Source organism: Tasmannia lanceolata, unplaced genomic scaffold (assembly GCF_043159265.1).
Source record: "Tasmannia lanceolata isolate RefF3 unplaced genomic scaffold, GAP_Taslan_0.1 ptg000003l, whole genome shotgun sequence".
NCBI classification, from domain to species: domain Eukaryota; kingdom Viridiplantae; phylum Streptophyta; class Magnoliopsida; order Canellales; family Winteraceae; genus Tasmannia; species Tasmannia lanceolata.
In genome coordinates, this window is record NW_027518680.1 from 28,006,444 (window position 1) to 28,031,949 (window position 25,506).

Below are 25,506 nucleotides of genomic sequence, written 5' to 3' on the forward strand. Positions count from 1 at the left end.
AATACCGGGAATCGTGCTACCTCCTAATTTCAAGATGCCGGATCATGATAAGTATGATGGGACAGGATGTCCCAAGAGTCATCTGAAAGCCCTTACTCCTCTCTTACAGCAGCATGGGCTAACTCCAGAGCAGATTGCTCTTCTTTTCCCTAGATCTCTTACTGGAACAGCAAAGAAATGGTTTTTGAGCTTGAAAACCGAAGAGATCAGAACCTTGGAAGATGTTGCAAATCGATTCGTCGAGCAGTTTTCCATGGAAGAAGGGATAGATGTAACTAAGAGAGACCTGAAGGCATTGAAGCAAGGTCACAATGAGAACGTCCTTCATTCGCCGATGGAGGCGAAAGGCAGCGCAGATGACTCACCGTTTGCCTGACTCAGAGCAGATCAAGATTGTTGTGAAAAACTTATCATCTCAATACTATCACCACATGGCAATCCAGTACTTCATTGATTTTGATTTTCTAATCAAAACCGGAACTCAAATCGAAGATGCTTTGTCCAAAGGACTAAGATCAAGACCTTCGTCTGATGTGAGAGAGGGAAAAAGACCTATTGTGGCACCGAAGGAGGTGCACAATGTTAATTATACCAGGCCTCCCAGTTATGCCAGACCACCGGGTTATGATCAACCACCATCCAGAACGGTGACCGAGGTCAGGAGGCCTATTGAAAAGAAGGTCTTTCGTCAGTTTGACCCCCTCCCTTACTCCTTATCAGTGGCTTTGAAGAAGTTACTGAGAGATAAAAAGATTACTCTGTTGGAACCTAGAGAGCTTCCCAACCCTTTACCCAAGTATTGGAGGAAGGACCAGTACTGCGATTATCATCAGAATTCAGGGCATTTGACTGACAAATGCATGGCTTTAAGACACACGATCCAAGACATGATAGAAGCAAAGGATCTTGCCGTTGAAGCACCGAACGTCACTCGAAACCCATTACCTACACATGCAGTCCCTCCCCCGAACGTGTATGCCATTTTCACTGAAGAAATCCTCTTAGATCACTCCCGTATTTGTGCGGTTATTTCTGATAGACCTTATGTTCTGAGATGGGATGATGAAGATGAAATGATCAAAAACAAGAAACCTTACATACTGTCCCCTCTAGATGAAGGATTAACAGGATCCTCTGAGTGTTCTTGTTCTTATGTCCTCGAGAGTGAGGAGGAGGAAGAGATGAAAGAAAAGATCCCTTATGTTTTAAGATTGGAAGAAGAAGACTTGTTGCTTCCGGAAGATCAGTGTGACGAGCTCCGCCATGTCACACGAGGTGGTCGTGTCTTCAAACCTGCAGAACTCAGAGCTGAAAATCCTGCCGAAGTTGTAAGAGCTGCAGAGAATCTGAAACAGAAGCAGACTGTGGATGAAGAGGAAGAAAATTTGTTGAAACAACTGAAGAAGACACAAGCTAACGTGTCCATCTGGGGTTTACTAATGGCATCACCGAAATACAGACAGGTTGTGCTTCGAGAATTAAATGCCTCTCAAGTATCAGTTGAAATTACCCCCGATGAGTTGGTCAATCTCGTGGCGATGGCCAGGGTTTCTAGAACATTGTCATTTACTGATGAGGATCTGCCTCCAGAAGGAAGAGATCACACAAGACCTCTCCGTATCACCATACTGTGCAACAAGAAGAGGGTCCCCGAGGTATTAGTGGATAATGGGTCAGCTTTAAATGTATGTCCTTTAAGCACCGCCACTACCCTGGGATTCGAGCCAGCCGATTTTATCCCGTCGGAACAGGGGATATTGGCATACGACGGAACCAGAAGAGATGTCATCGGGACACTCGCCACAGAAATCGAAATAGGAGGTGAAACTTTCGAGATAGAGTTTCAGGTTCTTGACATCAAAACATCTTTGTTTCTCCTTCTTGGCCGGCCGTGGCTTCATAAAGTTGGAGTCGTTCCTTCCACACTTCACCAAAAATTGAAATTCGTCCGAAACAATCGGGTGATCACAGTGCGAGGCGACCCTGAACCGGAAATTGGTCAAATAACATCTGAATTGATCACTGAAAAATCAAGAGATGTTAGTTTAACCGGCTTTTCGTTAGAAGTCTCTACTATTGCCTTTGAGGAGGCGATGAATGAAGAGATAATGTTTCTATCAAGCACGAACACTCAAGTGGTGAAGATAATGCGAAAGTATGGTTATGTCCCGGGAGCTGGCTTGGGAAGAAATCTGCAAGGCCCAACTGAGTGGCCGGAATTGAAGGCGGTCGGCGGATTATTCGGGTTAGGGTACGAGCCAACTTCGAAAGAGGTTCGAGAAATGAAGCGTTATATGATGAAGTGGGCTGATGCCGTCGTCGGGGTATAGAATTTCCGACAAGACCGTACAGCATGGTTATGAACGGCCGATTCAGGAAAGAAGGGGCAGACTGTCCGTTCTATGGTTTTCCTGAGATTTGGTATGATGAGAATGGGACTAAACTGCCGGGTCTCGAGATTTTCTTTGCTGAAAAATTGCCAGAGAGCTTTTATGAAGAGCAGATTACAAAAATAACAGCAGTGACCGATGAACCAGCTGTAGATTGGGCGGAAAACATTGAGCCGCATCTCCTAGACTCCCTATATCAGGTTGAGGCCCCAATCATCGCTACGATTGGAGGAGATGTGCCTTTCGCAAGCCCCAAAAACTGCATTACTCCAGCTACTGGACCCTTAGACAATTGGACCGCACAGGTTATACCCCAAGTAGTCCTCCAGTATAGTCCAATCTTTTCAAAAGAGTCAGTCATTTCAAAAAATGTGTCAGTTTCTGAGTTCAACCCAGAGTCTGTCATTTCTAACTTTTCTTTTGATGCAGGTACCATAGAGGTCGGAGTAGTTCTCGGAGATGGTGAAGAGTCAGTCCCTGTCGAGTCTCGGTCAGAAGATGTTTTCACTGATTCTTCATTTGTACACAGTCCTGTCTATGTTGATACTGATGTCAACATGTCATTTCATTTGAATTCAGAGTCTGTAACGCCCGCTGTGGGTGAATCATTCGATGTAATCATCAATTCTGCAAAAGAAATAAGAGACTCATTTGTGTACGATCCTGTCTTTATTTCTAATTCTGTTTCTGATTCTGCTTCAAAGCCTGATCAAATAACTAATAATAATAATAATCAAGACTCCCCCTCAAACGAGGAAGCCGACGAAACTCCTCTTGAAATCAAATACATGATTCAACAAGAGGAGATTCGCCGAGCAAAACCACTCGAAGAGGAAATTGAAACCGTAAATATAGGTGATGAAACTTTAATTCGGGAGATTCGGATTGGCAAAACTTTATCTCCTGAGGAGCGCGAAGAATTAATCACCTTGCTAAAAGAGTTTAAGGAGGTCTTTGCTTGGTCTTACGATGACATGCCGGGATTGAGCGAAGACATTGTCCAACACAAATTACCTTTAATCCCAGGCATCAAGCCGAAGAAGCAAAAACTCCGAAAACTTAAAACAGAATGGGAGTTAAAGGTTCATGATGAGGTGAAGAAACTACTCGAAGTAAAATTCATTGAAGTAGTGGAATATCCCGAATGGCTTGCAAATATAGTTCCTGTGCCCAAGAAAGATGGAAAAGTCAGGATGTGCGTTGATTTCAGAGATCTGAATAAGGCGAGCCCAAAAGATGATTTTCCTCTTCCGAACATCGATATCCTGGTAGACAACACTGCTGGACATGCTCTGTTATCCTTCATGGATGGGTTTTCAGGCTACAATCAGATCAAGATGGCGCCTGAGGATATGATGAAGACGGCATTTATTACTCAATGGGGTACGTACTGTTACCGAGTAATGCCGTTTGGTCTCAAAAATGCCGGAGCTACCTATCAGAGGGCTGCGACAACTCTTCTTCATGACATGATCCACAAAGAGGTCGAGGTCTATGTAGATGACATGATTGTCAAAGGAATGACTCGACCAGAGCATACAATTGCCTTGAGAAAATTCTTCGAGCGAATCAGAAAATACCAACTCCGCCTAAACCCGAATAAATGTGTATTTGGGGTTACGTCAGGAAAGTTGCTTGGATTCATGGTCAGCGAGAGAGGAATTGAAGTTGATCCTCAAAAGATTAAGGCAATTCAAGAAATGGCACCCCCAAAGACAGAAAAGCAAGTCAGAGGTTTTCTTGGAAAGGTTCAGTATTTGAGGAGGTTCATATCTCATTTGACTATGACATGTGAACCCAATTGTTGAAAAAGAATTCTTCCAAGAAATGGAATGATGAATGTCAGGAAGCATTTGAGAAAGTTAAACGATGTTTATCTTTGCCTCCTGTCTTATCACCTGTCATTCCTGGTCAACCGTTGCTGATGTACTTATCCATTACGGATACAACAATGGGTTGTATGCTTGCTCAGCAAGATGTGGGATCTAAGAAGGAGAAGCCTATCTACTACATCAGCAAGAAAATGCTAGAGTACGAGATAAAGTACACTATCTTGGAAAAGACTTGTCTAGCATTAGTCTGGGCGACTCAAAGGCTTAGACATTATCTCTTATCGAATAAGGTATTTCTGCTTTCACGGATGGATCCGTTGAAGTACTTATTCGAGAAGCCCGTCCTTACAGGAAGAACTGCAAGGTGGTTGCTTTTGTTATCTGAGTTTGACATCACATACGTCACTCAGAAATCCGTCAAAGGACGGGTTATTGCTGAGCAGCTAGCTGATGCTCCTGTTGAGGAGAATGCTTTTCTGAAGGCTGAGTTTCCTGATGAAGAGATCATGGAACTTGAAGAAGAAATTCCAAGTACCAGATGGACAATGTACTTTGATGGAGCCGTTAACAATCGAGGACAAGGAATAGGAGCAGTGCTTGTATCTCCCAAGAAAGAATACATCCCGATATCCATCAAGTTACAATTCGAATGTACAAATAACATGGCAGAATATGAAGCATGCATCGCAGGACTTGAAGCAGCTTTGGCTTTGCGAATTCAAGACATCGACGTATTCGGAGATTCAATCCTAATCATTTGTCAAATAAATGGGGATTGGAAAACGAAAGAGGCAAGGTTGATCTTGCATCTCTGGTCGAGAAGTTCAGAAATGTCACCTTTACTCATCTGTCGAGAACAAGGAATCATTTTGCTGATGCTTTAGCTACTCTGGCATCAATGCTAGACATTTCTACGACGATGGAGGTTCAGCCTTTAGCTGTCAGGTTGCAATGGGCTCCAGCGCATGTAAATGTCATTGAGATATCAGCACGATGTCCGGATGGAAAACCGTGGTATACAGACATCAGAAATCTCATTTCAGGTAACGGGCATCCGCTTGAAGCTTCCAGCAATGAGAGAAAAACTCTTCAGAAATTTGCTGCTAACTTCATCATCTGTGGTGAAGAGATGTACAGAAGATCCTTTGATGGGATTCAGGTTCTATGTGTTGATGAAGATCAGGCCGCAGAGCTTATAGAGCAAACACATGAAGGTGTTTGTGGCCCTCACATGAATGGCAAAATGTTATCAAAGAAAATTCTTAGACTTGGATTTTATTGGCCCACGATGGAAGCAGACTGCTTCGTATTCGTGAAGAAATGTCATAAGTGCCAAGTATATGCAAATCTTATTCATGTGCCTTCGTCAGAGTTGCATTCTTTGACCTCGCCATGGCCATTCTCAGTATGGGGGATAGATATCATCGGAAAGGTTTATCCTAAGTCGTCAAGTGGGCATGAGTATATCTTAGTGGCCATTGACTACTTCACGAAGTGGATAGAGGCTGCTTCGTTCACTTCCATAACTTCCAATACGGTTGCGAAGTTTATCCGTATGAACATTATCTGTAGATATGGGGTACCTCATGAGTTGATTTCTGACAACGGTTCTCATTTCAAGAAAGAGGTAGTGCACCTGTGCGAAGAGTTTAAAATCAAGCATCATAAGTCATCTCCTTACAGACCGCAGACAAATGGGGCTGTAGAGGCAGCGAATAAGAATATCAAGGTCATAATCAGTAAGATGACCGAGACTTATAAGGATTGGTCGAATAAACTCCCGTATGCTTTGTGGGCTTACAGGACGTCGATCAGATCCTCTACAGGTGTAACTCCGTACTCTCTAGTTTACGGAATGGAAGCTGTCCTCCCTGTTGAGTTGAGAATCCCATCTCTAAGGGTTATGATGGAAGCAAATCTGCCAGAGTCTGAGTGGGCCAAAGCCAGACATGATGAATTGCAGATGATTGATGAAAAGAGGCTCAGAGCCTTATACCACATCCAAGGGTATCAGAGAAGAATCGAAAGGGCATTCAATAAGAAAGTCAAGGTTCGAGACCTGAAACCAGGAGATCTCGTCTTGAAATCTTATCGAGCACCGGTGTTCGATCCTAGAGGAAAATTCAGGCCAAACTGGTCTGGTCCATATATCGTTGATGAAGTCCTGCTTGGAAAAGCCGTGAGACTCCTCGACGAAAATGGTGAAAAATTAACAGAACCTACAAACCTGGATCAACTAAAGAAATATTATGCTTGAATACACCAGGAGGTCATCCTTGATCGATCAGAGCCAAAAGCTAACAACCCAAAAGTCAAATAACGTTTGCAAACCCTTTGGGCCTATAAAAAAAATCCCTTTTCTTGACAAACACAAACCAGGGGCATCTTTTATGACTTGCGTCATAAAAGATAGTAAGCCTGAACTACATCATGACCTGATCCCTTTTTACAGGGTATGTAGGCAGCCTGATTAATTCATGTTCGGTCAAATCCTTCATAACCTCCAAATCTTTCAAATTTTGCAAATTCTCAAAAAGAAAAAAGAAAGAACAAAACAAACAATCCTTGAAACCCCAAAAATGGGCGAACTACGCAAACCTGATTCCCATTCTCTTTGGGGATACGTAGGCAGTCTGGAGGGCCAGATTCGGTCAAATACATAAAACAAACCAAAAGTTTAACCTGTTTGAACCCGAGCCTACCTAAAAGTCCTTCCGGTGTATTTTAGGTCCAGGTTTGTAGAGAAACAGAAAGAAAGAAAAAATGATGGAGTCTTAGACCTGCTAGACTGAAAACCCGAAAGGGCGGTCTACGCAAAAATTAGGGTCATTCACCTGCTAAGTTGAAAACCCGAAAGGGCGGCTTAGGCAAAAATCAAGGTGCAGAGCCTGCTGGATGGAAAATCTGCAAGGGCAGACAGTCCAGGCAAAATATAAGGCATGCGGTCCGCCAAATCGAAAACCTGAAAAGGCGATTTGGTCATGGCAGTGACTTCAAAAGGACAAAACCTCTGAATGCCAGCAAGACTTTCATTTCTTCTGAGGCATTACTCCGAAGTCTGAGTAAGCGCCAGTAGAGATTCTTCTAACACTCTATAAGCTAAGGAGTTGAGACTAAGCAAACCAAAGGGATAATAACCATGACAGAAAACCTGAAAAGAGGGATGAAATATCTTTAAATACGGTTTTCAAAAGATTCTAAGAAGTGGTAGACTGTACCATTTTAAAATACTTATCAGGCTGAAAAGCAGATTCAGTTTCTCTTAGAACCCAACTCATGTCATGGTCAAAGCCCTCCTTTGTTGTTAGGCACAGTTCATTCCTTATCAAGTCAAGGCTAAACGCTAAAATCTTGTGTGGGGAATCCTGTGTGGTCAATGTCTCTTTAAGGCTGGAGTAATGGAAAAAATGATGAAGTTGTGGATCATCGAAAGTGATACAGGGCAGAACAGAGTTCAGAAGAATAGTACTCAGACCATTCGAAGTGTTTACAGCGGACATAAAGAGAAGAAAATTATCAGATTCAGTCTGTTGTATATGAAAAGATTTGTAACTTCAAAAAAATTCAGGAAATGAAACCCCTTTTTACCATTTTCCTTGTGTTTGCTATCCTATGAATTTGTCATGGAAGTAAATTCGTACTAGGGGCATCTTTTATAACCTGTTCAGGTCATAAAAGATATCAAGTGAACTCTGATAATTGAGATAGTTATTTTCATTAAATGAAGATAAGAAGAGCTTCAGTAGAGCTTTAGTCAAATTCCTCTAAGAGTCTTTCTTATCATTTTATTGAAAACCTATCTCATAATCCCCAGTGGAGTTTCTATCCACAAAATATAAATAAACCAAGCTTTCAAATTAAATCATCTGCATCTGTGCATAAACCGTCTAGCCTCCGAGCTAAAAAATCAAGCTTTTATGCATAAATTCCTTGCCTCCGAGCATAAACCCTGCCTCCGAGCATAAATCCTTGCCTCTGAGCATAAAACCTTGCCTCCGAGCATAAACCCTGCCTCCGAGCATAAAACCTTGCCTCCGAGCATAAACCCTGCCTCCGAGCATAAATCCTTGCCTCTGAGCATAAAACCTTGCCTCCGAGCATAAACCCTGCCTCCGAGCATAAAACCTTGCCTCCGAGCATAAATCCTGCCTCCGAGCACAAATCCTTGCCTCCGAGCATAAAATCCTGCCTCTGAGCATAAATTCCTTGCCTCCGAGCATAAAACCTTGCCTCCGAGCATAAAATCCTTGCCTCTGAGCATAAATTCTTGCCTCTGAGCGTAAAACCTTGTTTCCAAGCATAAATCTTGACCTCCGAGCAAAAATCCTTGCCTCCGAGCATAAATCCTTGCCTCTGAGCGTAAAACCTTGTTTCCAAGTATAAATTTTGGCCTCCGAGCATAAATCCTTGCTTCCAAGCATAAATCCTCGCCTCTGAATATAAAACCATGATTTTGAGCATAGAAACAAGCCTCTGTGCAAAAACTCAGGCCTCCGAGCTAAAATTCCCTAGCATCTAAGCTAAAACCTTTCAACCTCCGTGCATAAACCATTTGCCTCTGAGCATAAAACCATCCGCCTCTGAGCAAAAAACCAACATTCCTAACAAACCAACCTTCTTATAATCCAACCTTCACCAAGTCATTTTCTCCATCCTGTTCTCTAAATCAATTTTGGGGCTAGTCAAAATGTGACGTCTGTTCAGCTTTGACATTCGCGCGACAAGCACGCTCTGCCAAAGAGGGGCATCTGTAGACACCCCATTTTGACTAAGCCCTAAACCTTCCCGGCTCGTGCCAAATCCATCTGAATCTCAGCATTAGGGTTCCAAACTTCACCCTAGGCTGGAGGAGAGTCTCTTCTAACCCCCTGCAAAATTTCATCGAGATCGGAGGTCGTTTGCCTAGTAAATGGACCGAAATAGTGTGTGTAGTGCAAATGAGGGGGTGGCCCACTAGGTTTTTCATTTTACCCCAAAATCCGTGTATTTGAAGGAAAATTCCAGTCATCCAAAGACCCTAAGTGCCCATGAATACATTTTTAGAAGCCTTAAAGCCCTAGAAATGTCCCGGCAAAATTCCAGAAAAATCCGACAAAAAAATTCACAAAAGACAAGCTGAGTTTGTGTAGTTATCAAAACAAGGGGGTGATTTAGCCAGTCAGAGTCGCGCATTTGTGCGCTTATCAAATAGGGTGCGGATATCGGTTCGCAAAAATGCCTATAAATAGCACCTTAACCCTCATTTAAAAAAAAAGGAGAAAAATCAAGATTTTCTTTTAATTTCTAGAGAGAGAGAGAGAGAAAAGGGAGAGGGAAAGTAGATCTCGTACAAGTTTCTTCTTCACCTTCTCCGATCAATCCAACCGGATTCCGGCCTAACTCCGGTCAGTTTTCAGCCGATTTTGTTGTCAATCATATTGCTTTGCTTCCTCTATTCTTCTTCTTAACATTGAAGCCTTAGATTTATCCTGTTAGAAACCCTAACTCCTCTAGCTAAGCTTCATTTTCTTTGGCCAAATCTGGCAAGATTCCTGCTAACTCACCTTATCTCCGATCATTCCTCCATTTCCATTACCTTCAACTCATGTCCCTTGCTGCATTGTTTTGAGATTAAAGCCCTGAAATTACTATAGAAAATCCTAGAATCTTCATTTTCTTAACTAGAACCCTAGATCCGACTTTACAAGATGCAGATCCCATCAATTACTCTCAAAGTTCACCTTTTTTACCTTTAATTAGATCAAATTTACTAGTTTCCATTGGAATCAGGCATGATTTGTTGAAATCTGTTCCCTAATTTTTTCTATAAAATTTCAAATTTCTCATTAGTTCTCTAGATCTAGCATGTTCTCTTGAAATCTGTAATTTACATTTCTGTTAAAAAAAAAAAAGGTGTGAGTACTTTGATTCAACATTCAAGGAAAATTGCAAGAAATAAATACATCAAAAGCTCACAGAGGTAAGAGCTCTGTACGGCACTTTTTCTGTAATTATGCTATAATTATGAGATTTTTCGTTTAGGTTTTGTTGATATCTTTAAATTCTCTGTTTGCATGAATTTGCTAGCCTGAGAAGTGTTTAAGTATTCCTTCATATTTCACAGTTGATTTGGAAGAAAAATGGTAAATGATGTGCTATAATTAAATGCTCATTATAAAATGCGCATACTCAGAAAATTGATTCTGAAGCTTTGTTTTAGCAATCGGTATCTTATTCTTTTGGTGTATAGATTTCTTGTAATGAAAATGTCACGATAAGAGAAAGTATCAGTTGTTTTGGAAAGTATTTATACAGGCATATGACCATAACCTTTTTTTTATTTTTACAGATGCTGTCTCATTTTCTTATTGCAACTTCGTTTGGTCATTTTCTTTGAACCACTCGATCATAATCAGTCCTCTTATAGCTTTGTTTTGGCAAACCTCACACTGTTGATTCTTTTAACCCTTATACCCTTATGATATTGGCAGTCCTTCTATGCATATTTCTTATATATTTCTACTATTATTCCGTTCTCTTTCTAATTGATAATAACAGCTCTGTTTTATTATTTACATTATTTTTTATTTGTCTAAATGAGAGAAACGTATTTGTAGCAATGACTTTCTCAAAAACACTATTGTTTGATGTGAGAAAGTCAATATAAATGGCTGATTCTTGAAATACTAGTTGCACTCTCTACATATGTCAAAAGATATGGTTGTTTTTTTCTTGCTTTGTTGGTGGAAAATGACTTCCCCAAAATAAAACAAATGGGAGCAATTAAGAGGGGCAGCATGCGAGCATATGGGGAGTTTGAAAAATCTGTATTTTGAGTAAATGGGCTAGGGAAAGAAGAAATGTTTTTCTTTTTATCAAAATTCAAAAAGAGAAGAAGAGAGAGAATGCTTCCCTACTTATGCATGATTATGTGAAAAGAGTTTTACCAAAACTTGTGTTTTTTTTTTATCTTAGAAAAATTATGATCTGTTTTGATGTCTGCAATATATATATTTCTTTGGTTCAGTGATGGTAAATGTGAGTCATTTTGCAGTAGTTAAAGTGAAAATTTTATCATTCTTGGCTTTATTTAAGCTTTGCAAAATTAGGTGATTTTTGGTCTTGATAGTGAAGACGTTTTGGAATTATACCATGGAAAGATTTTGGTAGAATAACGAGCTAAAGCCATGAAGATTTGACTAACTGAAGCTTTGAGATTTTTTTTTTCAGTTTCTTCATTAAAGTTATACAATATATATATATATATATATATATATATATATATATATATATATATATATATATGTATGTGTATATGTATTAGTAAGAATGGTGGCTATCTCCATAGGTTATTTCAGGTTTTAAGTTTATTTATGAGGTTTTGCTCATTCAGAGAAATTATATTGGGCTTGCCCTTTCATATGATTTTCCTTACAATTTTTAGGGCAAATTTTGAGTTTATCAAATGACTGTCATTGAAAACTCTAGACTGATTTATTTAGAAAATTTTCATTTCGATTATTTATTGAATAATTTTCAATGAACTCTTCATGAGGTTGTTTAGTATCTTTGTACTGTAACTACTTAATAAATGTTAAAACTGATAGAGATTCAAAGGATAGTGGTAAGGGGTTTTTGTTGAGAACATTAGTTTTACATAATGAAAGATTCCTGTTGTGTTATTAATTCCATGTTTTGAACATATAACTCAATACCATCTCATCATAATCTCAAAACTTGGCTAAAAGCTCCTTCACATCATCTCTACGGTTTCTTATGTCTAAAAGATGGATGTCTTACAAAGTTTCTAAAATTACAAAGTTTCTATTTTCTCAATCTCCATCCTTCATGAACAAATCTAAGATTCAATATCATCTCATCTTCATTCCAAAATATGGCTATAAGCTCCTTAACACCATGTCTAGAGCTTACTAAGTCTAAAAGATTGATGTCATATAAAGTTTCTAAAATAAGAAACTTTCTATTTTTTCAATCATCATCCTTCATCAACTAAATCTGAGATTCAATACAATTTCGTCCTCATTTCAAAACATGGCTAAAAGAACCTTGACACCATCTCTAGGGTTTTCTATGCCTAAAAGATGGATGTCTTACAAAGTTTCTAAAATAAGAAACTTTCTAATTTTTCAATCTCCATCCTTCATCAACTAAATCTAAGATTCCATATCATCTCATCTCCATTCCAAAACATGGCCAAGAGCTCCTTAACACCATGTCTAGGGTTTACTAAGTTGAAAAGATTGATGTTTTATAAAGTTACTAAAATAAGAAACAATCTTTTTTTTCACTCTCCATCCTTAATCAACTAAATCTAAGATTCAATACTCTCCCATTCTCATCCCAAAACTTTGCTAAAAGCTCTTTGACATCCTGTCTACCGTTTCTTATGTATTTTTTATGGATGTCTTATAAAGTTTCTAAGATAAAAAACTTTCTGTTTTTTCAATCTCCATCCTTTATCAACTAAATCTAATATTCAATACCATCTCAACCTCATTCATAACTTGGTTACAAGTTCCTTCACAACATCTCTAGGATTTCCTATGTCTAAAAGATGGATGCTTTATAAAGTTTATAAAATAAGGAACTTAATATTTTTTCAATTTCCATCATTTTTCAACTAAATCTAAGTTTCATTACCATCTCATCCACATCTCAAAATTGGCTAAAATCTCCTTGACACCATCTCTAGGATTTACTAAGTCTAAAAGATTGATAATTTATAAAGTTTCTAAAATAAGAAACTTTTTATTTTTCAATCTCCATCCTTTATCAACTAAATCTAAGATTCAATAACATCTCATCCTCATCTCAAAACTTGGCTAAAAGCTCATTCACACCGTCTCTAGGGTTTCCTATGTTTAAAAGATGGATGTCTTACAATGATTCTAAAATAAGAAACTTTCTATTTTTTCAATCTCTTCATCAACTAAAACTAAGATTCAATATCATCTCATCCTCATTCCAAAACATCTTTGACATTATGTCTAGAGTTTACTAAGTCTAAAAGATTGATGTTTTATAAAGTTTCTAAACTAAAAAACTTTCTTTTTTTTCAATCTCCATCCTTAATAAACTAGATTCAATATTCAATCCCCTCTCATTCTCATCCGAAAAGTTAACTAAAAGCTCGTTGACATCGTCTCTTGGGTTTCCTATGTCTAAAAGATGGATGTTTTTTAAAGTTTCTAAAATAATATTCTTTTTTTTTCAATCTTCATACTTTATCAGCTAAATCTAAGATTCAATACCATCTCGTCCTAATCTCAAAACTCCGCTAAAAGCAACTTTACAACATATCTAGGGTATCTTATGTCTAAAAGATGAATGTGTTAAAAGTTTTTAAAATTAGAAACTTTCTATCTTTTCAATCTCATTCCTTCATCAACTAAATCTAACATTGAATACCATCTCATCCTCATCTCAAAACTTGGTTAGAAGCTCCTTTACACCATCTCTAGAGTTTACTAAGTCTAAAAGATGGATATTTCATAAAGTTTCTAAGTTAAGAATCTTTCTATTTTTTCAATCTCCATCCTTCATCAACTAAATCTAAGAATCAAAACCCTCACATTCTCATCCCAAAACTTGCCAAAAAGCTCGTTGACATCTTCTCTAGGGCTTCTTATGTCTAAAAGATTAATGTTTTTTGAAGTTTCTAAAATAAGAAACATTTTATTTTTTCAATCCCCATCCTTCATCAACTAAATCTAAGATTAAATATCATCTCATCCTCATCCCAAAACATGGCTAAAAGTTCCTTGACGGGTCTAGGGTCTCCTATCTTTAAAAGATGGATGTTTTATAAAGTTTTTAAAATAAGAAACTTTCTATTTTTTCAATCTCCATCTATTATCAACTAAATCTAAGATTCAATAACATCTCCTCCTCATCTTAATACTTGGCTAGCTCATTGACATCATCTCTTGGTTTTACTAGGTCAAAAAGAAACATATTTAATAAAGTTTCTAAAATAAGAAACTTTCTAGTTTTTCAATCTCCATCTTTCATAAACTAAATCTACAGTTCAATATCTTCTCATCTTCGCCTCAAAACTTGCCTCAAAGCTCATTGACACCATTTCTAGGGTTTCGTATGTCTAAAAGATAGATGTTTGATAAAGTTTCTAAAATAAGAAACTTTCTTTTTTTTCACTCTCCATCCTTCATCAACTAAATTTAAGATTCAATACCGTGTAATTCGCATCCCAAAACTTGGCTAAAAGCTCGTTGACATCATATCTAGGGTTTCCTATGTCTAAAAGATAGATGTTTTATATTGTTTTCAACATAAGAAACTATCTATTTTTTCAACCTCCATCCTTCATCAACTAACTCTAAGATTCAATACCATCTCATCCTCATCTCAAAACTTGGTTAAAAGCACTTGGCACCATCTCTAAACCAGTTTAAAAAATAAAAAACTTTCAAAATTTTCAATCTACATCCTTCATCAACTAAATCTAAGATTCAATATCATCTCTTCCTCATTTCAAAATACAGCTAAAAGCTCCTTGACACTGTCTTTAGGGTCTCATATGTCTAAAAGATGGATGTTTTACAAAGTTTCTAAAATAAGAAACTTTCTATTTTTTCAATCTACATCCTTTATCAACTAAATCTCAGATTAAATACCCTCATTCTCATCCCAAAACTTAGTTAAAAGCTCGTTGACATCATGTTTACGATTTCCTATGTCTAAAAGATAGATGTTTATATAAAGTTTCTATTATAAGAAACTTTCTATTTTTTCAATCTTCATCCTTCATCAATTAAATCTAAGATTCAATATCATCTCATCCTCATTCCAAAACATGCCTAAATGCTCTTTGACACCATGTTTAGAGTTTACTAAGTCTAAAAGATTAATGTGTTATAAAGTTTCTAAAATAAGAAACTTTCTTTTTTCCAATCTCCATCCTTAATCAACTAAATTTAATATATTCAATACCCTCTCATTCTCATCCCAAAACTTGGCTAAAAGCTCGTTGACATCATCTCTTGGGTTTCCTATCTCTAAAAGATGGATGTTTTTTAAAGTGTCTAAAATAAAAAACTTTTTGTTTTTCAGTCTCCATCTTTTATCAACTAAATCTAAGATTCAATACCATCTCATCCTCATCTCAAAACTTGGCTAAAAGCTGAGTTACACCATCACTAGGGTTTACAAAGCCTAAAAGATGGATTTTTTATATAATTTCTAAACTAAGAAACTTTTTATTTTTTCAATCTCTATCCTTAATCAACTAAATCTAAGATTCAAAACCCTCGCATTCTGATCCCAAAACTTGGCTAAATGATCGTTGACATAATCTCTAGGGCTTCCTATGCCTAAAAGATGGATGTTTTATAAAGTTTTTAAAGTAACAAACTTTGTATTTTTTCAATCTACATCATTTATCCGCTAAATCTAAGATTCAATATCACCTCATCCTCATCGCAAAACCTGAAAAAAGTTCCTTCATGCCGTGTCAAGGGTCTCCTATCTCTAAAAGATGGATGTTTTATAAAGTTTCTTAAATAAGAAACTTTCTATTTTTTCAATCTCCATCCTTCATAAACTAAATCTACGATTCAATATCATCTCATCCTCGTCTCAAAACTTGGCTCAAAGCCCCTTGACACCATCGCTAGGGTTTCCTATGTCTAAAAGATAGATGTTGTATAAAGTTTTTAAAATAAGAAACTTTTTATTTTATCAACCTCCATCCATCATCAACTTAATCTAAGATTCAATACCATCTCATCCTCATCTCAAAACTCGGCTAAAAGGTCTCTGACACCATCTCTCAACCAGTTTCTAAAATAAGGAACTTTCAATTTTTTCGATCTACATTCTTCATCAAGTAAATCAAAGATTCAATACCATCTCATCCTCATCCCAAAACACGGCTAAAAGCTCCTTGACACTGTGTCTAAGGTCTCTTATGTCTAAAAGATGAATGTTTCATAAAGTTTCTAAAATAAGAAACTTTCTATTTTTCCAATTTTCATCCTTTATCAACTAAATCTCAGATGAAATACCCCCTCATTCTCGTCCCAAAACTTGGTTAAAAGCTCTTTGACATCATCTCTAGGGTTCCATATGTCTGAAAGATGGGTGTTTTATAAAGTTTCTATTGTAAGAAGCTTTCTATTTTTCATTCTTCATCTTTTATCAACTAAGTCTAAAGTTTAATACCATCTCATACTCATCTCAAAACTTGGCAAAAAGCTCTTTCACACCATATCTAGGGTTTCTTATGTCTAAAAGATGGACGTTTTATAAACTTTCTAAAATTAGAAACTTTCTATTTTTTCAATCTCAATCCTTAATCAACTAAATCTAAGATTCAATATCATCTCATCCTCATCTCAAAACTTGGCTAAAAGCCCCTTGATGCCATCTCTAGGGTTTCCTATGTCGAAAAGATGTATATTTTATAAAGTTTCTAAAATAAGAAATTTTCTACTTTTCATTCTCCATCCTTCACCAACAAAATCTACGATTCAATACCATCTAATCCTCATCTCAAAACTTGGCTAAAAGCCCCTTGACTCCATCTCTAGGGTTTCCTATGTCGAAAAGATGTATATTTTATAAAGTTTCTAAAATAAAAAAATTTCTATTTTTCATTCTCCATCCTTCAACAACTAAATCTAAGATTCAATACCATCTCATCCTCATCTCAAAACTTATCTAAAAACTCCTTCACACAATTTCTAGGGTTTCATATGTCTAAAAGATGGATGTTATATAAAGTTTCTGAAATAAGAAACTTTCTATTTTTTCAATCTCCATCCTTCATCAACTAAATCTAATTTTCAATACCATCTCATCCTCATCTCAAAACTTGGCTAAAAGCTCCTTTACACCATCACTAGGGTTTACTAAGTCTAAAAGTTGATGTCTTATAAAGTTTCTAAAATAAGAAACCTTCTATTTTTTTCAATCTCCGTACGTAATCACCTAAATATAAAATTCAACACCCTCTCATTCCTATCCCAAAACATGGTTAAAAGCTCACTGACATCATCTTTTGAGTTTCCTATGTCTAAAAGATTAATATTTCATAAAGTTTGTAAAATGTGAAACTATCAATTTTTTCAATCTCCATCCCTCATCAACTAAATCTAAGATTAAATATCATCTCATCCTCATCTCAAAACTTAGATAAAAGAAACTTTACAACATCTCTAGGGTTTACAAAGTCTAAAAGATTGATGTTTTATAAACCATCAAAAATAAGAAACTTTGTATTTTTTCAATTTCCATCATTCATCAACTAAATCTAAGATTCAATACCCACTCATTCTCAACCCAAAAATTAGCAAAAGGCTTGTTGACAACATCTCTAGGGTTTCCAATGTCTAAAAGATAGATGTTTTATAAAGTTTATAAAATATGAAACTTTCTATTTTTTCAATCTCCATCTTTCATCAACTAAATTTCAGATTCAATATCATCTCATCCTTATCCCAAAACATGGCAAAAAGCTCCTTCACACCGTCTCTAGAGTCTCTTACGTGTAAAAGATGGATATTTTACAAAGTTCTTAAAATAAGAAACTTTCTATTTTTTCAGCCCTCAACCTTTATAAACTAAATCTAAGATTCAATACCATCTCACCTCATCTCAAAACTTGGCTAAAAGCTCCTTAACACCATCTTACCGTTTCTTATGTCTAAAAAGGTTGATGTATTACAAAGTTTCTAAAATAAGAAACTTTCTATTTTTTCAATCTCCATCCTTTATAAACTAAATCTAAGAGTCAATTCCATCTTATCATCATCCCAAAACTTGGTTAAAAGCTCATTGACAGCATCTCTAGAGTTTCTTATGTCTAAAAGATGGATGTTTTATAAAGTTTCTAAAGTAAGAAACATTCTATTTTTAAAATCTCCATCCTTCAATAGCTAAATCTAAGATTCAGTACCTTCTCATTCTCAACCCAAAACTTGGCTAAAAGCTCGCTGACATTATCTTTAGGGTTTCTATGTCTAAAAGATGGATGTTTTATCAAGTTTCTAAAATAAAAAAACTTTCTATTTTTTCAAACTCTATCATTTATCAACTAAATTTAAGATTCAATATTATCTGATCATTATCTCAAAACTTTGTTAAAAGCACTTTGACGCCATCTATGGGGTTTCCTATGTCTAAAAGATTGATGTTTTTTAAAGTTTATAAAATAAGAAACTTTCTATTTTTTCAATCTCTATCCTTTATCACCTAAATCTAAGATTCAATACCATCTAATCCTCATCACAAAACTTGGCAAAAAGCTTATTAATCACTATCTATAGGGTTTCTTATGTCTAAAGTATGGATGTTTTATAAAGTTCTAAAATAAGAAACTATCCATTTTTTCAATCTCCATCCTTCATCAACTAAATCTAGGAATCAATACCATCTCATCATCATACCAAAACATTGCTAAAAGGTCCTTGACACCGTCTCTGGGGTCTCTTATGTCTAAAAGATGGATGTTTATTAAAGTATCTAAAATAAGGAACTTTCAATTTTTTCAATCTCCATTCTGGATCAACTAATTCTAGGATTCAATACCATCTAATCACCATCTCAAAACTTGGCTAAAAGCTCCTTGACACAATCTATAGGGTTTCGTATGTCTAAAAGATGGATGTTTTGTAAAGTTTTTAAAATCAGAAACTCTCTGTTATTTCAATCTCTATCTTTCATTAACTGAATCTAAGATTCAATACCCTTTCATCCTCATCCCAAAAATTTGCTAAAAGCACATTTACACCATCTCTAGGGTCACCATGTCTAAAAGATGGATGTTTTATAAAGTTTCTAAAATAGAGAACTTTTTATTTTTTCAATCTCTATCCTTCATCAACTGAATCTAAGATTCAATACCCTCTCATCCTCATCCTAAAACTTAGCTAAAAGCTCGTTATCACCATCTCAACAGTTTCCTATGTCTAAAAGATGGATGTTTTCTAAAGTTTCTAAAATAAGAAACTTTCTCTTTTTTCAATCTCCATCCTTCTTCAACTAAATCTAAGATTCAATACCATCTCATCCTCATCTCAAAACTTGGCTAAAAGCAGTTTGACACCATCTCTAGGGTTTACTAAATCTAAAAGATTGATGTTTTATAAAGTTTCTAAAATAAGAACCTTTTTATTTTTTCAATCTCCATCCTTCATCAACTAAATCTAAGATTCAATACAATGTCATCCTCATCTCAAAACTTAGCTAAAAGCTCATTGACACCATCTCTAGGGTTTACTAAGTCTAAAAGATTGATGGTTTATAAAGTTTCTAAAATACGAAACTTTTTATTTTTTCAATCTCCATCCTTCATCACGTGAATCTAAGGTTCAATACTATCACATGCTAACCTCAAAACTTGGCTAAAAGCTCCTCGACACCATCTCTATGGTTTACTAAGTATAAAAGATTGATGTTTTATAAAGTTTCTAAAATAAGAAACTTTCTATTTTTCCAATCTCCAAACTTCATCAACTAAATCTAAGATTCATTACCACCTCATCCTCTTCTCAATACATAGCTAAAAACTCCTTCACAGCATCTCTAAGGTTTCTTATGTCACAATGATGGATGTTTTATAGAATTTCTAAATTAAGAAACTTTCTATTTTTTCAATCCCCATGAGATTTAATACCGTCTTATCCTCAAGGAGCATTTAGCCAAGTTTTGATATGAGGATGAGATGGTTTTGAATCTTAGATTTAGTTGATGAAGGATGAAGATTGAAAAAATATAAAGTTTTTTATGTTTGAAAATTTGTAATACAACATTCTTTTAGACATAGGAAACTCTAGATATGGTGTCAATGAGCTATTAGCCATATTATGAGAAGAAGATGAGATGTTATTGAATCTTAAATTTAGTTCACGAATGATTGAAATTGAAAAAATAGAAAGTTTTTTATTTTAGAAACTTTTTAAAACATCAATCTTTTCGACTTAGTAAACCCTAAAGTCAGTGTCAAGGAGCATTTAGCCAAGTTTTGAGATGAGGATGAAATGATATTAAATCTTAGATTTAGTTGATCAATGATAGAGATTGAAAAAATAGAAACTTTATTATTTTAGAAACTTTATAAAACATCCATCTTTTAGATATAGAAAACCTTAGAGATGGAGTTGAGGTGCTTTTACCCTAGTTTTGAGATGAGGATGAGATGATATTGAATCTTAGATTTAATTGATGATGGATGGAGATTGAAAAAATAGAAAGTTTCTTATTTTATAAACTTTATAAAACATCCATCTTTTACACATATGAAACCTTATAGATGATGTCCACGAGCTTTTACTCAAGTTTTAGGATGAGGATGAGATGGTATTGAATCTTAGATTTAGTTCATAAGGGATGGAGATTGAAAAAATAAAAAATTTCTTATTTTAGAAACTTTGTAAAACATCCATCTTTTAGACATAGAAGACCCTAGAGATTGTGCCAAAAGGCTTTTAGCCAAGTTTTCGGATGATGATGAGATAGTTTTGAATCTTAGATTTAGTTGATGAAGGAATGAGATTGAAAAAATAGGAAGTTTCTTATTTTAGAAACTTTATAAAACATTAATCTTTTAGACATAGGAAACACTAGAGATGATGTTAACGAGCTTTTAGCCAAGTTTTGAGATAAAGATGAGACGGTATTGAATCTTAGATTTAGTTGATAAAATGATGGAGACTGAAAAAAATAGAAAGTTTCTTATTTTAAAAACTACATAAAACATCCATCTTTTAGACATAGGAAACCCTAGAGATGGTGTTCAGGACCTTTTAGCCAAGTTTTTAGATGGGGATTAGATGGTAATGAATCTTAGATTTAGTTGAAGAACGATGGAGATTGAAAAAATAGAAAGTTTCTTATTTTAGAAACTTTATAAAACATCAATCTTTTAGACGTAGTAAACCCTAGAGATGGTGTCAATGAGCTTTTTGCCTAGTTTTGAGATGGGGATGAGATGGTGTTGAATCTTAGATTTAGTTGATGAATGATGTGAATTGAAAAAATAGAAAGTTTTTTATTTTAGGAACTTTATAAAATATCTATCTTTTTGACATATAAAATCCTAAAGATAGTGTTAAGGAGCTTTTACCCAAGTTTTAAGATTAGGATGCGATGGTATTGAATCTTAGATTTAGTTGATGAAGGATGGAAATTTTAAAAAAAGAAAGTTTCTGATTTTAGAAACTTCCTAAAATATCCATCTTTTAAACATAAGAAACCCTAGAGATGATGTCAACGAGCTCTTAGCTATGTTTTGAGATGAGGATTAGATAGTATTGAATCTTAGATTTAGTTGATTAAAGATGGAGATTGAAAAATTGAAAGTTTCTAATTTTAGAATATTTATAAAACATCAATCTTTTAGACTTAGTAAACCCTAGAGCTGGTGTAATGGAGCATTTACCGAGGTTTTAGGATGAGGATGAGATGGTATTGATATTAGATTTAGTTGATAAAGGATGGTGATTGAAAAAATAGAAAGTTTCATATTTTAGAAACTTTATAAGACATCTATCTTTTAGACATAGGAACCCTAGAGATGGTGTCATGGTGCTTTTAGCCAAGTTTTGAGAGGAGAATGAGAGGGTATTGAATCTTAGATTTGGTTGATTAACGATGAAGATTGAAAAATAGAAAGTTTCTTATTTTAAAAACTTTATAAAAAATCGATCTTTTAGACATAGGAAACCCTAGAGAACCAGGGGCTTTGTGCCGAGTTTTGAGATGAAGATGAGATGATATTGAATCTTAGATTTAGTTGATGAAGGAAGGAGATTGAAAAAATATAAATTTTCTTATATTAGAAACTTTATAAAACATCAATCTTTTAGACGTAGGAAACCCCATAAATGGTGTCAAGGTGCTTTTAGACCAGTTTTGAGATGAGGATTAGATGGTATTGAATCTTAGATTTAATTGATCAAGAATAGATATTGAAAAAATAGAAAGTTTCTTAATTTAGAAACTTTATAAAACATCAATCTTTTAGACTTAGCAAACCGTAGAGATGGTGTTATGGAGCTTTTAGCCAAGTTTTGAGATGAAGATGAGATGGTATTATATCTTAGATTTAGTTGATAAAAGATGGAGATGGAAAAAATAGGAAGTTTTATACTTTAGAAACTTTATTAAACATCCATCTTTTAGATATTGAAGACCCTAGAGATGGTGTCAAGGTGCTTTTAGCCATGTTTTGAGATAAGGATAAGATGACATTGAATGTTAGATTTAGTTGATGAAGAATCGAGAATGAAAAAATAGAAAGTTTCTTATTTTAGAAACTTTTTAAAACATCTATCTTTTAGACATAAGAGACATTAAAGATTGTGTCATTGAGCTTTAAGGTAGTTTTTTGGATGATGATGAGAACGTATTGAATGTTAGATTTAGTTGTTTAATGATGAAAATTTAAAAAATAGAAAGTTTCTTATATTAGAAACTTTATAAAACATCCATCTTTTAATATAGAAAACCTTAGAGATGATGACAAATAGCTTTAGCAAAGTTTTTAGATGAGTATGAGAGGATCAATAATCATAGAGTTTGTTGATGAAGGATGAAGATTGAAAAAGTAGAATGTTCCTTATTTTAGAAACTTTATAAAACATCCATCTTTTACACATAGGAAACCCTAGAGATGGTGTTAATGAGCTTTTAGGCAAGTTTTGGGATGAGAATGAGATGGTATTGAATCTTAGATTTAGTTGATGAAGGATGGAGATTGAAAACATAAAAAGTTTTCGATTTTAGAAACTTCATAAAACATCAATCTTTTAGAAATAGGAAACCCTAGAGATGGTGTAAAGGAGCTTTTTGCCAGTTTTTGAGAAGAGGTTTAGGTGATTGGAAAAATACAAAGTTTCTCATTTTAGAAACTTTAAAAAACTTTCATCTTTTAGACGTAGGAAACACTAGAGATGGTGTCAATGTGCTTTTAACTAAGTTTTGGGATGAGGATGAGATGGTATTCAATCTTAGATTTAACTGATAAAGGATAGATATTGAAAAAATTAAAAGTTTTCTTATTTCAGAAACTTTATAAAACAACTATCTTTTAAACATAAGAAACCCTAGAAATGGTGTCAAGGAGCTTTTAGCCAAGTTTTGAGATGAGGATGAGATGGTATTGAATATTAGATTTAGTTGATAAAAGATAGAGATTGAAGAAATAGAAATTTTCTGATTTTACAAACTTTATAAAACATTCATTTATTAAACATATGAAACCCCATTAATGATGTCAAGGAGCTTTTAGCCAAGTTTCGGGAGGGTGTGGCTCTTTGGCGTAAAGTCATGGGTATGCTCCCCAGTGATGAGTGTTCGAATCCCCCCTTGTTCAACTGATGCGCGTGGTCTACCGAGTGCCTGCGTGCATCCCTAGGGACTAGTCCCGCCCCACGAAGTGGGGTGGGGATACCCTATGGCATCAAAAAAAAAAACGTTTCGAGATGAGGATTGTATGGTATTGAATATTAGATTTAGTTGAAAAATGATGGAGATTGAAAAAATAGAAAGTTTCTTTATTTTAGAAACATTGTAAAACATCCATCTTTTAGACATAGGAAACCCTAGAGATATTTTGAAGGAGCTTTTAGCCAAGTTTTGAGATGAGGATGAGATGATATTTAATCTTAGATTTAATTGGTGAAGGATTGAGATTGAAAAATAGATAGAAAGTTTCTTATTTTAGAAACTTTATAAAATATCAAACTTTTAAACATAGGAAACCCTAGAGATGGTGTCAATGAGCTTTTAGCCAAGTTTTGAGATGAGGATGAAATGGTATTAAATCTTAAATTTAGTTGAAGAAGGATGGAGATTGAAAAAGTAGAAAGTTTCTTATTTTAAAAACTTTATAAAAACATCCATCTTTTGGACGTAACAAATCCTAAAGATGGTGTGAAAGAGCTTTTAGCCAAGTTTGGTGATGAGGTTGCGATGGTAATGAATCTTAGATTTAGTTGATTAAGTTTGTTATTTTAGAAACTTTATAAAACATCCATCTTTTAGATATATGAAACCTTATAGATGGTGTCAAGGAGCTTTTAGCCGTGTTTTGAAATCAGGATTTGATGGTATTGAAGCTTAGATTTAGTTAATCAAGGATGAAGATTGAAAAAATAAAAACTTTCTTATTGTAGAAAATTTATAAGACATCAATCTTTTAGAAATAGGAAACCCCATAGATGGTATCAAGGAGCTTTTAGCCAAGTTTTGAGTTGAGGATTAGATGGTATTGAATCTGAGATTTAGTTTCTTATTCAGTTGATAAAGGATGGAGATTGAAAAAATAGAAAGTTTCTTATTTTAGAAACTTTATAAAACATCCGTCTTTTAAGCATAAGAGACCCTAGAGATAGTGTCAAGGAGCTCTTAGCCAACTTTTGAGATGATGATCCGAAACTTTATAAAACATCCATTTTTTAGACAGAGAAAACCCACGAGATGGTGTGAAGGAGCTTTTAGCAAAGTTTTGAGATGAGGATAAGATGATATTGAATCTTAGATTTAGTTGATGAATGATGGAAATTGAAAAAATAGAAAGTTACTTATTTTAGGAACTATATAAGTCATCTATCTTTTAGACATAGGAAAACCTAGAGATGGTGTTAAGGAGCTTTTAACCAAGTTTTGAGATGAGGATGAGATGGTATTGAATCTTAGATTTAGTTGATAAAGGGTGGAGATTAAAAAAATTGTAAGTTGCTTATTTTTGAAACTTTATAAAACATCCATCTTTTAAATATACGAGACCCTAGAGATGGTGTCAAGGACATTTTAGCCATGTTTTGGGATGAGGATAAGATGATATTGAATCTTAGATTTAGTTAAAGAAGTATGGAGATTGAAAAAATAGAATGTTTCATATATTAGAAACTTTATAAAACATTCATCTTTTAGACATAGGAGACCCTAGAGATGGAGTCAATGACTTTTTAGCCAAGTTTTGGGATGATGATGAGATGGTATAACATCTTAGATTTAGTTGATTAAGGATGGAGATTGAAAAAATAGATAGTTTCTAATTTTAGAAACTTTATAAAACATCTATCTTTTAAACATAAGAAACACTAGAGATGGTGTCAATGAGCTTTTAGCCAAGTTTTGAGATGAGGATTAAATGGTATTGAATCTTAGATTTTGTTGATCACGGATAGAAATTGAAAAAACTGAAAGTTTCAAATTTTAGAAACTTTATAAAACATCCACCTTTTAGACATAAGAAACCCTATAGATGGTTTGAAGGAGCTTTTAGCCTTTTTTTGGGATGAAGATGACATGGTATTGAA

General features: G+C 35.0%; 1 protein-coding gene across 1 annotated transcript; it reads left to right on the plus strand.

Moving 5' to 3' along the window:
• The first annotated feature begins 431 nt into the window (after nucleotides 1-431).
• Nucleotides 432-2,330, plus strand: LOC143869321 (uncharacterized). Its single transcript, XM_077376255.1, has one exon. It carries the CDS (start codon nucleotides 432-434, stop codon nucleotides 2,328-2,330), a length of 1,899 nt encoding a protein of 632 aa, XP_077232370.1.
• Nucleotides 2,331-25,506: the final 23,176 nt, after the last annotated feature.

Coding starts and splice junctions, on each gene's coding strand:
- LOC143869321 (XM_077376255.1), top strand. CDS start 432: ATGGCAATCCAGTACTTCATTGATTTTGATTTTCTAATCAAAACCGGA.